Consider the following 13,990-nt stretch of genomic DNA (forward strand, 5'->3'; position numbering starts at 1 on the left):
TCTTAATTTTAATTGCATCTGTGCAAGTTTTTTCTTTTCTAGCTCAATTTGGAGTTTCAAATTTTCAATTTCAGTCAGCTGTTCAGCCTCCTCCTGCTCAACACGTTGCATCCTGCCCTCCTGATCATACCGTACGGCAGCCATCTCCGTTTTCCGTGCTATCGTTTCTAGCACTAAACACTACACCGACATGGTGAATTTGGAGAAAGCAGAAAGGTCTCCTACCTTCCTGGTTGCTCTCTGCCCCGGTGATCTCGTCGTCCTCCGTGATGACGACAGGCTCCTCGATGCGGACGACTTGAGCTCTGGATCTCTCAGCAGCTCGCTGACTTCTTCTGCCTTGTTTGACTGGCTTGACTTGGTCGCCTGGTTACTTTTCAGCAGCTCGCTGACTCGAACCCTCGATGGCTTGTTGTTGCCCGGCTCCTTCAGCTCCTAGCTGACTTGAGCCTCCGACGTCCTCTCGAACTCGACCCGTGATCCTGAAGCTTTCGACGTCAGTCTTGCGACGCAGCTTCACGTTTTCTCCTTTAGGGCAAAAAGCTTGTCCACCGACTTGTTCTTCTCACCTTCCGTCCAATGCCTTGAGTAGAAAGAAGTTGCGATCCTGTCGACTGCGCCAGTTGAGTTTCCCCTTCCGGTGGCGATGAGAGGAAATTACTTGATGATGAAATCAGGGTTTCTTGATGACCCGGTGGTTCTACTCGCAAACATTCACATTACTCAAGGAAAGGAGAAGGTTAACTATTTATTTACAACATAGGTAAAAAAACGAGAAGAAACAAAGCAAGGAGAAAACTATTTACATGACTAAATCGTGGATCAGACGAATTCAGCCTCCGCTCAACCCAGAGCGCTTGGTTTTAAACCCTCTGTCTCCGCCCTTAGCGGGGACAGCAACCAATAAGATAACAAACGACCCATCTCGCCAATGTTGTTAGGGAAAGGAAAACAAGGTCCGCCCGCTGATCAGAGATTGGGGAAAAAGTACTGATTAAACATTTGGGAAAGGAGAGGTTGCAATCAAATAGACAAACAACACAAATGCGACTTCCGTTCCCCACGCCACCCACGGCACCACAGACGCTAGAAACATGTGCCGACGAGGCGATGACTCAGGTTGTTGACAGCAACAAAGAGAACACAGTCGTTAAGGGAAGTAGACAGTCGTTACAGGAATAGTGGGTTTCGGTCACTCGGCTAATATCTCGTGCGCCCCCGAAACCTCGTCCACCCCTTAACAACCACATGTCGTCAGCTGTACTTGGTTAGCGTTTTTCCCGGCGGGTCATCCCCGTGACGGCGCGGCGTAAACGAGGACGTCCGCTGCACAAAGGGGAGGCAGGGATGGGACGGGCCCCTTTGTTGGGGACTTCCGACCCCGCTGGCGCGGCCTTCCTTGAGAACACAAGACCAACGAGTTCGCAGAAAGGTCAGCGAACTCCACACCCGCCTTTCGACCCCAACCTCGTCTTTGCCTCGTTCCTCACTCTGGATGACATCATCCTCCTTTTAACAAGAAAGGAACACCTCCGGCGCCGCACACATGCTTTAATCCCTCCGTGTGCGGTAACCCTCCCCCATGTCTTACCCGTGCAGAGGAGGTTGCGCTTCGGAGGATACGGGTTGGGGTTGCCCTAATTCCAGCTGTGACAAGCAAGTGGCTGCATTTAAAAAATTTATATCCCCGCCCCGGGTGTCCAGTCTGCAAGAACAGAGACAGTGAGGCGGATATCCACCACCTGTTGTGGGACTGCCCGGCGCTGAAGCCGACGAGAATTCGGCACCTGGCGGCAGTGGGACTCTCACCGGACAATTCGGATTGCTATATTGCCTGGACACAGGGTCCATATCATCGCTCACTTCTTGATTTCATCAAATCAGCCCACCTTTCTTCATTTATTTAAGCATCTTACTAATCTCTCACTTCATTGTTTTTTATGCCCTGAGACAATAAACATCGCTTCAAAAAAAAAAAGTATACTGCCGCATCAAGCGTGCCGTGAGCCTCGACACCACGCTCCGTGACGGCAGATGACGCAGCATCGCAGTTTTGCTTAAAGTCCCTTGATAATTTGAAAGTACGGCAACTCTTAGAACTTCGCCGCCGCCGCGTGACCTCCTCGCTTCCTCCTCGCCTCTGCACTAACGGGCCCCAGGCATTGGCTGCGCGCCGGGTTTTGCTTCACGCCGATTGGTCTCCCTGCCGTTGCCCACGGAAACGCGCGCCACTTGCGTTTTTGCTTTTGATTTTCTTTTCCGCTCGCGCCATTTTTAGCCTTGCCTGGGCGCAGCGGACGTAGCAAGCATTGGTTTCTGTGCTGCGCGCTCGCGTTATGCCGCGCTTCTGTGCATTACACTGCAGTAATATGCGTGAGGATGGCTTCGCCTTTTTTACGATCCCGCAAGGAAAGCGCGATGGATTCTGGGGATGCAGCGGCTTCACAACACTCGCAGAAAGGACTTTGTTCTGACAACGAACAGCCTGGCAGCACCATAGATATTGATTAGTGCTGTGAACAGCAAGCATTTGAATAGATGAGCTTGAGCACTCGTTTCCTGAACATGGTAGAAGTCGTTTTCTTTTTTTACTGAAACGCAAATAGTGCCTTACAGATGCGTTATTTAAATCTTGTTCTCCGATATCTGCATCCCTTACATTAAGGGATGATCAGCGCTAGCTATTCCACGTTGTACTTCTCATATTGTTGCATTAGCTTTCAATACTACGCCATGTATTAGTGGGTGGTGATTGCAATTTGCTTTTGGCTGTGTTATAGGCTTTGTTGACAGAGTCGCAGTGTGATCGCGGATGCTTTAATTAAATACCTACTACTATGCAGTGACTGGGAGCCTTCCGCTCAGGTCGTGAAAGCATTTCTGTTCGTTTTTTGGTGAGAAGCACAAATTCGGAGGCTGCTACCCCGAGCAAAATCTTTTCTTGCTTACTTGTAAAGCAGCCGCATAGCAACAGTTGCATAGGAACACTATAACATTTTGCCAGGCATAGCCATGACACTGCCTATTCATGACAGACACAACCAGGGTCAGTCATGACCCGACCATGACTTGAACTTTGATGGCCTGGGCCACCTCCGAAATTCAGCATGGTTCACCCAAAAATTGACCTTGACCAAAATGTACTAAAATTTATATACACGTATAACAAAAACGCCCAGTTGGATGGTTACTACGAAATTAGAACTGTGCCGCCCCCAGAATTCGGCACCGGTCACCCAAAAATTGAGTGAGGCAAGATTGGTGTATTGAAGTATAATGGACCACGCCCAGTTCGATGGTCGCTCCCAAATTTGGCCGAGCCGCTCCTAAAATTCAGTCATCAGTGCACAGTGGCCTGCAGTTCAAGTCCGCTCATTCATTAGTTTCGCTAATAAGGGTCAATAATTAGGCGCCACTATTTAGTCATTTACTACCTCCAGTTAAAGCACTGTTAATTTGTTTACATTAGGAATTTTTTGGTTATTGAAGTCGATAATTACTATTCACAATATCGTGGTCATTAATTTTGTACTATCATTTGGTAATTTATTACGTCGAGTTCAAGAACTGTCAATTTGACATTTGCAGCATTTTTGGTTATTTTATTCACTAATTACTTCTCACTAATTAGGGGTTGGAAATTAGGTGTCACTAGATTAAGAAATTTGCAGGCATAGGGTGGGTGCAGCTGGCAAAGGACCGGGTTAATTGGAGAGGCATGGGGGAGGCCTTTGCCCTGCCGTGGGCGTAGTCAGGCTGATGATGATGATGATGATTAAGTCCTTTACTACCCCCAGTTCAGGTATTGTCCATTTGATTACACTCGGAGCATTTTTAGCCGTTTCATTCACTAATTGATTCTAAATAATTAGGGGTTGGTAATTAGGTGTTACTATTTAGCCCTTTCCTACGTCCAGTTCAGGTACTGTTCATTTAATTACATTCAGAACATTTTGAACATTTAATTCACTAATTACTTCTCACTAATTAGGGGTCGGTAATTAAGTACTACCATTTCGTCCTTTAACACGGGGCATTTCTAGCCGTTTTATTCACTAATTAGGGGTCACAACTGTGACTTCTCCAACTCAAGTACTAATAATTTCATTTACATTCAGTGCATTGGCATTCTGGCTGGTTTTATTCACCAATTACGCTTAAGAAATTGACAGCCAATAATTAGCAGTCAGTAGTAATTCACTCATTACATATGCACTGTTAATCAGCCCTGCCATTAAGCTTCTCACTATGCATCACATCACACTCGCCATGGTATCAACGCACTCAACCAACGTCATTAAACGCACGGCGCCGGTTTTTCCGCTCGACGGTCCACAAAAACAATCTCGCATTAAAATTCAGCAGGTCATGTATGCCAGCTCCTATTATTGAGGTCAATGACTGGTTGTCGGCGTCGCTGACACTGTCCTGTAATCCATTCTGTCATATGGTTCAGATGCAATTCACTAGAGCCGCGTTCACATTAGGAAACCGAACACTCGCGATTATTGTATCATAAGGCCATAAGGCCTGCCAAACATAATACAAGCGCTTTATATGGCCGCGCGGACTCAACAAATCCTAAAACAGATACCTATTGCCATCTGCAATACTAAGTTCGATACACGTACTTCAACGCCTATTAATCCACAAAGAAATTTGTTTGGCATATGAACGTCCTATTCAGACGGCATAAACAGAAACGAAAACTACCCACAAAGTAACTTACAGCATTACCAACGCTTTTACCACCATCTATGAAGATTTGCTCCCTCAGTGAAGCCCCTAGCCAGTTCCAAAACACGCGCCAGCATTCAATGCTGCGGATGGCCTAAGGGCGCCTGGGCGAACAAGCGTGCTATGCGCAGCGTTGGCAACCGGCGCGCGAGGAGAAACGAGGAGGAAAGCGCCGCGTGGAGGAGAGTGTCGGTGCTTTATATTATCAAGGGGTTTTAGTTTTGCTTCGCTCCGCCACGCATCAAAGATCCCGAAATTTTTGGCGGCGGACAGTACAACTTTCGATTTAACACTGCTAAAATGTACAGTTAATGATCTTGTGCGCCAAAACGTGCGCGTAAAAAATGAGGTCGAAAAAGAAGATTCTAGGCATTGTCTTGGGCCGGTGGGTAAAGGCGGCATTTTCTCCGTCATACTCGGCACTTGTGTCACAAGACATAGGTTCAGAAAGGGGTATCCGCGAGCATTGAAGATGAGCTAACTGCCGGTATCTTTGGAAACCAGCAGAGTTTGCTTCTGATTCCTTTGGTACATAGCCCTTAAATATATACATTTTCAGCAATAATAAAATTTTGTAACATTCGAAGCTATGAGCTAGCCTGCGCACATTTGGCATCGAACAAACAAAAAGAACAGTTCCCTCATTTGGCAATTACGACCGAAGAGCAAATGGATACAATGCTGAGGCTGTTTTGACTTGACATCTTGTTTCTGTCAATGACCAACTTTACTCCTACATTTTTGATAATCAAAGACTAGAGCTGCTGTATTTTCAAGGAATTTGCTCTGCGTGGACATTGTTTTCAAGTCTGCAATTCGGTTAGTCCTAAAAGAGAAAAAATGGCAGGGTTTTAACGTAGTTAAACCGAGTTGGACGTGCGAAACCACTTGAGGCAACAGCGCCTCAAAGGCCACCGCACGCAAGATCAAAGCCAAAGTTCAAGGTCTAGCTTCAAAGTTCAAGGTCAAAGGTTGAGACTTCACTCATCGTTGAGTTTTTCAGCTTTGCTAGTGAAGTAATGCTTTCGCACTGAAACGCAAACATACTAGTGCAATCATTGATGCAACTTACGCCGAAATACATTCCCATCCGCGGCACTTGCGATTGGTGACACTGTCCCCATTATCCTGTTCTCCTTCTAACAGGAGCCCCCCACCCCCAATGCAGCGCATGCATTTTATTGAGGCTATATGCTTCTAGGTCTACTACTTCAGCGTCTTTGCCTTTAAGTTCCTTCAAGCTCTCTAGCTGGATAGCATGAATAACCTATCCACTCTCCTGTCTACACGTTCTTGTAGCCGTGCGCCCTTACAAAGAAAGGAGTGCTTTTTATTTTAATATAGGTGAGCTTGGACCTTTATTGCTTTTCAGACGATCTTCACAGTACGGACGCAAATTTTGTGCCGCTAAAATTAGACGGGCTAGCCCATCAATGCGTTTCCGCATCAAAAAAAAGATATTTCCTTCGGGGGCAATCGGCCCAGTCGTGTCATTTCTCCGGTAAAATCTTCGATCCTCTGTTGGCCGCTGGTGGGTTTAAAGGACGATCTTGTACCACTTAATGCACAAGCTTGCTCACGCGCTCACTTTCCTCATGGCAATGCATTTCTCTTCCTCGCACAGGTGTACACAGCGGTTATCTTCACGGTGACATTCATGACCCCCATGTTGGCGCTGACCTTCACGTACTCCTCCATTGGCTGGAGAATGTGGCGCCACACTTCCCCAGGCAACGCAGACGCCCAGAGGGACCAGCAGCAACTTTCAGCAAAAATGAAGGCGAGTGATGACTGCTCAGCGCTCTCAGTGCACATCAGACTATGCTGCTAAACAGTATCATGAGCGCAAAAGCCTACTCATTCGAGAACCTTACTGGAGAAACTGGTACGAAACAAGTAGTGGTTTGACAAGGCGCTGTAACAATGTGGCAAAAAGCAATCATATTTCCGTTTTTACCCATGCCGAATAGCGAAGTTTTTCACCTGAGATATTTCTTCTTCAAGAAAGCAACCAAGGAAGCGGGGCTCTTCTAAAATCTGCTCAAGAGGAGGGAGAACAGGATATTTTTATAGAAGTGTACAGACGCCCGACATCATAAAGTTTATGAGCCTTACTGCTGTTGTGGGAAAGCGTTTCAGAGTCGCATTTTCGCGTCAACATACCACTCCCCCGAAGTGTCAATAGATTGAACAAGTAAATACGGGAACAAAATTTTGTTTACTTTGCAAGTGACTGATAGGTATACGCCAGCTATTCTACCACTTCGTTTCTACTAAGAAACAGCGCGAAGGTGGGAAAATAGTGGGAACGGCGACGACGCAAGCGACGAATTTAGCTGTTTATGTAGCTTTCCACGGAATCTACTCTTTTTGCTAGCAAAGTCTGCGAAGAGTACGAAAAGGCCATTAGACTTGGCTGATGCTTTTTTTTTGTTGTATAATTTCTTTCGTGAAACTGCACTTTGACCACGACCTAAAAAGCTGCACTCTAGTCGCTCTAAGTTTTTCTATCAACGTCCAAAAAAAGAAGTAATGGAAAGAACTACGATGACTCGTGCTGAGATAAGTTTCCAGAAAGAAAGAGTGAGCTTGCTTTCCTGTCTGTTGCGTTCGAGGGTCATTTTTGTCAATTCTTGTGTTTTTCTTTCTCTTTGCTCCTGTAGTCCCGTTCTGCCCACGTTAAGCCCTAAAAAGAAGAACTAGCTCTAAGGAAATGTCCTCGAAGGTAAAAAGATTCCACGCACAAGCCGCCTACAGCGGACAGCATCATTCCGAATGCGAAAGCTAAGTGCTCGGCGTTGTCGTTGCTGTCGTCAATGGTGCACTAAAACGCCTACGTCAAAGAGCTGACGAGGATTTTCAATTGGCCACAAAGTGACGCAGCGTCGTCGCAGGCAAGCAAATGTCGTCACGGCCGCCACTTCCCCTATGGTAGAGTCTTGAAATCTGGCGAGTAGATGAACTGCGCCGGACGCGCACTTATTTCTTAGCCGAAATGTGGCGTGTAGTGTGGATCTACATGTAAAAGGAGGAAAATAACATGAGTCATCTGCACGACAAAATATGATGGACTCTGTTTAAGGCAGCGCAATTAACATCGCAAAATTTATGGGCTAGAACTTCTACTATCTAGAGCTGGCATGACAAAGCTAATCTTTTCAGTTCTATAATTCTGGTTAATCGCCTCGCCAATTCGCAGACGGCGGCGAAAGCGGCGCCTAGCACGGTTTGAGCTGCTCAAAAAGGGTAAAAAAAAGAACAGCTTTAGTGTAGCTTTGTTCCATCATCTCTCGCCAGCTGACAAATAAATGGTGGGAACACAATATTCGGGGCGTACACATTCTGCGGGCTCTCCTTGTACACCAAACTGCACAACCTGTTCATTTTTTACAAAGATAGGATAGAAGTTGGCTAGAGCTATAAGTTTCTAAACGCGGATACGGCGATGAAGCTAATGAACGCAAATGAAAGGTTTACCCGCAAATCTGGTGCAACCTCAAAAACACCTAGTCCAGAGTTCGGCGAAAACTCGTCTGGCAAAGAAATGATGTCATTATGAAAAACCTAACACTCGCCAAGAAAAGAAGAACAATAGGGTCGCTGTAATGAGCCTAAGCATTTCTAAGGCTCATGAGCGTAAGCATTTCCTAGATAAAATTATGAGCATATTACAACACCCCAGTCTATCCCGGTTGCACTTTTAACCGCACATAATTTAAGCGCACTTAGCAACTCCTGCGCTTGATTTCAACTAGATTGTTCTCATTCATAGTTTCTCAGCGTGACCAAATTTCTGGCTAATAATACGGAACTGAAGCAGCTTTCAACACAATGTAACGCCACACCAACTTATTTCGAGAACTGAAATGAGTGCGTAGTGAAAATGCGTGCTGCCTTGCGCACGAACAGTGTCAGCCAAAAAAAAAAATTCGGATACATATTCTTTAATTCAAGGAAAGTGCAGGAAAATATTCAGAAAGGCCTCATAGAACTGAATAATCCAACCCAAAGAGGTAAAGGCCGCATGACCATCGGGCATAGAATTACACTTCATATTCAACCACGTGAATGGTTAATTTTTTTCTTGCACATACGACCAAATTAGCAACATTATGTTCTACGGCAATATTTTCTTGACTGCCTGGTAGAGCTCAATTTAGCGTAGCTTATGGAATATCTTTAGGCAGGTTGTTTTGGGCTTTCGACGCAAACTAGAGAAAGCATGGTAAACTGAAAAGCGTTTCCGAGAACTCTTCGCTTTAACAAGACACTGCAGCAGAGGGCAGACTGCACAGGTGCAGTGGTCTTACGTGTCGCCGCTGACTTTAACCACGATCGTCGTGGAAAGTGCCAGCCCCATACCTACGAAACCTTACAGCCTTGCAGATATCCCGCGAAGAGCAATGCTCATAAGTGCAAGTCCAAGATAGTGTGGAGGTCTGATGATCCGACAGGAAATAATTCAAGGCAGAGCAACAGCCATTGCCTGTAGATTCCGCCAAAGTACCAGTACCCGCCGCAATGATTCTGGACTCCTATCGGAAATCTTTGGGAAGGCACACGATTTGATCTCGCTAAGCGCAATGTCGCTAGCCTTTTTGGGGCGACGCGTTAGGGGCCGAGAGCAGAGTTCTTGCGGCCGGAAGGAAGTCCATGTGTTACGGGCGCAGTGCGCCGCTTGCCGAATCTTGATGCCGCTAGACCGTTCGAGTGTTCACTGCCCAGGACACGGCTTAAGTCGCAGTTCTACTTTCAAGACAGCACTTCCGAGAGGTTGGCCTCAACTGTAAGGGAAAAAAAATCACAATATGCACGAAGGACGTTACTATCTGGCGGGCACTAAACCAAAGGACAGAAAAAAAGATATAAAACAGCAAAAAGCACGAGCTGCGCCCATCATGTGATGCGAATCTAGACTTTTTTTGTTTGTGCGTCCGTTCGTTCGCGATGCAACCTCGAAGCACATTTTGTGACGGGTCGAGTTGCATTGCATTGAAGCTGCATCTGGAGTGTCCACAGTTGTAAAGGGCACGAATTTCATCGTTCCTTTTTTTTCTTTTATCTTTCACGAGCTGAGAGAGATCCCAAGTTAAGCTTTTTTGCGATTAAGTTATTGTTATGGCTGTTTCTACTGCTTCCTTCCCTTTTGAGCACAAGAAAGAGTACTTTGCCGTTATTTTCCTTACTTTTAAATCAAGCCAGTACCTATGGCTTGTTTCCAGCCTCTTCGAGTGAGAAAGCAATTTAAAGTTATGTCGTCTAGCACTTTCGCTTAAAAAATTTGAATACCATGCTTCTGTGCACGGTAATATTACCTCCGTGCCTTTCGTCTAAAACTGCAATAAAGTTAATGTTTTTATCGCTTCTTTTGGCATTAGAATGAAATGCATGTCGGTACTTTTACTACACACTGTTAGAAATTCCTCCCAAATTTTAGTGTTTCTTTTTTGAACATGATATTTAAAGCAGAGCGAATGCTAAAGAACCCTCCAATATTTTACAGTGTCACGGTGCCGAACTTCGAGTTTGCTTACGTCGCCGCTGTGTTGCAAGGGTGGCATTTTTTTTCTTTGAAGTGAAAAAGATGCGAGGTGTGTTTAAAATGCATGAAATGAACAGAGCTTTAATGCGAGCATCCTAATAACATTAAAGGCAAGTATGTCAGCCCCCTGGACAATGAAACTTGAAAGCGGGTTTGCCATGAATACTGGGTGCGACCACAACAATACAAGATAGCTGCACCTTGTTCCCATGTAATTTTTTTTATCCCTTTCATACCTGCATTGAAACTTTGCGAGATGGGCTGGTTGCACTTAAACGTAACTATACCTAAAATATGTTCTTAACTTTCGCAATTCTCTTTGTATCCTCCACCCTCCTATCGCTTCACTTTTAGTCCCAACTGCAGACAGGCACTTTTGTCCACCACGGTGGCGAATAGGAATAGATCGCGGCGGTCTGCCGGTATTGTATTCTATTTTTCTTTGTGTGTTTGAATTTTAACGGAGAGCAAATGCATGCTGGCAAATGTTCCACTTCCGGAGAGCTATACAGTTCGCATTTAAGTTAGAACTATGGAGACTGGTAGTGAAAAACACAACAGACGCTAATAATGATCAAGGCGAAAGAAAGGTTGTGTGGAATAGCGAGAAAAAAAGCGTGCAGGCAAAAGACCGTCCTAAGCTTTTACATCCACTCGCATGCATCTTTAAGAGGAATGCGTGCTGGACCAAGGACGAATGACGCGAAAGCTTCGGAGTTCGCTGAGCACACTGATGGCTGTTGTAAAAATCAGCTAGAAAGCTAAACCGACAGAGTAGAACTTTGTCGGGACAAAAAAATTGAAGTTTGAGCGCACAACGTAAACCGGGGAAGCCATAAGCACTTGTTATTTCTCAAGTGCAAAAATGTTCGTTCGATGGTTACATGTGACGAGAACCTGTTCGATCGCCGATTTAAGTCGCACCCCTCTTCACTGGTCAATGTTGTATGCAGGTGGAATATTCCGCTAGTCGTGGGCGACCTTACAGCATTAGGTGTGCCACTTAAGTACGGCGAAACTCTTCCAGGCAGAGAAGGAAACAAACTTCGCCGTTGAGAATCGGCGCTTTGAGTTTTCAGATGCCCTCTTTCCTCTCTTTCTATCTCCACTTTGAAAATAGGTCGTCAAGATGCTGGCCACGGTGGTACTGATGTTCGCGGTATGCTGGCTTCCTATTCACCTGATGAACTTGATACTGTACTTCGACCGCGAAGCTATGCTGGCGGAGACAGCCGAGCAGCAGTACCTGTACATTGCGGCGTTCTTCTCCTGTCACTGGTTCTCAATGGCCAACAGCTTCGTCAACCCCATCATCTACTGCTTCATGAGCGACAACTTCCGGGTGAGTGCATGTGACTAGCGTGTGCCCTTTACACTGTTTTGAATGAGTGTAATTTGTTGAACTCGGCCTACTAAATTGTGCATTTAAGAGCTCGTTTGTTATAGGCGCTGCGGCATTGCCAGAAAGAGTAATTAGGCAAGGGGGTGCTGGCATGCACGTTTCCGAAACTGTCTTGAGAGAGCTCTCAAGTGCGTTTAATCATGCTTACGGCGTGTCATTATGGCTTCGGATTCGGACTGCACCCTCTTGGACTCCAATGAGTGCACGAAGGCTCCGAATGTATAGCGCAGTGCTGAGGCCAAGCTTTCAAAACTATACTCGAAAACTGCGCAAACTAGGAGGAGCTTTCGCACCAGACTACCTTATACAGGCGTGGTCACCTCATTACATGCGCACATTCTACTTGTAGGATAAAATGTAAGCACATCCAACAAACGTTGAAGCAAATGTAATTTGATCTACACCAAATTTTAAGTTTTGTGAGTTGGCTGCCTTTGGAAAAGGCGAAATTGATTTTTGCAGCAAGGTAAGTAAGTTGAATACTGCGAAGTAAATAAGCTGAACTTTACAACGTGCCTAGTCTACTTTTCTCTGTGACAAATGTTGGTCCAAAGAACCAGCCTTCCACAAATCAATACTCGCGAAATAAGAGCACAAAACGTAGCTCATTACTTGGAGCCAGACAAGCTCATAAGGTAACACCGAACACCCAAGCCCTGACCTCACTCAGACATGCAGTCAACTCGGTGGGAATGGCCTGGCTTAGTTACGTCCAAGTGCACTTGACTGAGCTCACTTAAAGTCACCACTAAGGTGAATTGCACGGCACTAACGCTGACTTTCAAACACCGCTGTGTCTTCGCGGATGAAATCGATGCCCAGGTTAACCAAGAAGCGTTTAGTATTAGCTATATTTCAAACAGAGTTCAAACTGACGCCCTTTAGTACAAAATCATGCAAGTACCGATGAGATCAACCTAATTGAATGTATACGACTAACTGCGTCATTCTTTTGTTCCGATTGACTCCGCTGCTGGTCCTTAAGCAGTATTTACGTGCAAACCAACGAACCACAACTTTCATATCGAAAATGGTGCTTACATACGTCCTCAAAATTCATTCATTACCGCAACATCTCAATTACCCCATCATTACAAACTCTCCATCCAGAACGCTACTTAGCCATAAATGCGGAGCGATCAGGCCGCTGCTCATACGTTTTGGGAAAAAACTGCCAAGAAATCGACATACAAGATGCATTTTGCGAGACATGCTGCATGTAGACCTGGCCCACTACAACACTGGTGCAATCTTCCCCTTGTATGGCACTTTACATTAGCACACATTCGGAAAAACCAAACCCAACAAGAATATGTCCTGTGAGAGTTCTTGCCGCTTAATGAAACATATGATAATCACACAAGCTTTTACCCCGATGGTTATTAAATAACACTGAATGTTGGAAAGACAAGGCAAACTGGGGAAAATAGAAGGCTGCCCCCGCGCGCATCACTTTTTTCTGCCGAATGCTGCGTCATTTCCGTGGCTCTAGAATAAAAGTAGGAAAAAAACGTCTAAAACAGCAGCTATTAACTCGACACCCTCTGCGTAATCACTGCACAATGCTGCAGACATGGAATAGAACCCTTAGTAGAAGGCATCATATATAATGTAATAACTGCCGAAACAGAAAGACATGTAATTAAGTTGTGCTAGGCACCTAGCCGCGTTAAAATCATCTGGAACGAGAGGGCGGATGCACGTGCTGCGCGAGGAGGTACTACTAAAATACAGCAAGTCAATATACCGCATGAAGACTGCATGAAGTCTGCACCGAGTAAACTGAGAGTGATGTAGCAGGCTTCGTGGGATAAATAAGTGAACAACAAACTACACCTAGTGAAGCCGATCTTCGAGCAACTGAAGTCATGTAGTAATCAAAGCGCTACTTCGAAGTAACTTTATGTTGCCTTCCTGTTGACACACTCGCTGAGCAGACAGCTTAATTCTCGCAAAAGCAGATAAACCTACATGGCGAAAATGCGGAAAAGTAGTAAATACATACCACATCTTACTATCAAGCATGAACCTCGAGGAAGTAATGAAAAAGCATTTGGCATAATTTTATTATGAGCACATCCCATTCCACCATGCTTACTCCTACGTCAAATTTCACTTGTGGAAATTACCTACCTAGAATTTCTCCAGACCTTTTATCAGATCGATCACTCGGTTTGCCACTAATTAACGCAAAAATGGGAGTACTTAGAGCTGCGTTTGTAGAAAGAAATGGTTTGATTTATGGAGGTTTAACGTCCCAAAACGACACAGGCAATGAGGGATGCCGTAGTGAATGGCTTGGGAAATTT

General features: G+C 45.3%; 1 protein-coding gene across 1 annotated transcript in view; it reads left to right on the forward strand.

The window, feature by feature from the left end:
* LOC144101761 (RYamide receptor-like) overlaps positions 1-13,990 on the forward strand; it is a 318,561-nt gene that overhangs the window by 283,977 nt on the left and 20,594 nt on the right. The window contains exons 3-4 of the mRNA XM_077634945.1: positions 6,362-6,517; positions 11,400-11,621. Coding sequence (XP_077491071.1) covers positions 6,362-6,517; positions 11,400-11,621 — 378 coding nt within the window. The remainder of the gene's footprint in view (positions 1-6,361; positions 6,518-11,399; positions 11,622-13,990) is intronic.

This window comes from Amblyomma americanum, chromosome 1, assembly GCF_052857255.1.
Source record: "Amblyomma americanum isolate KBUSLIRL-KWMA chromosome 1, ASM5285725v1, whole genome shotgun sequence".
Classification (NCBI taxonomy): domain Eukaryota; kingdom Metazoa; phylum Arthropoda; class Arachnida; order Ixodida; family Ixodidae; genus Amblyomma; species Amblyomma americanum.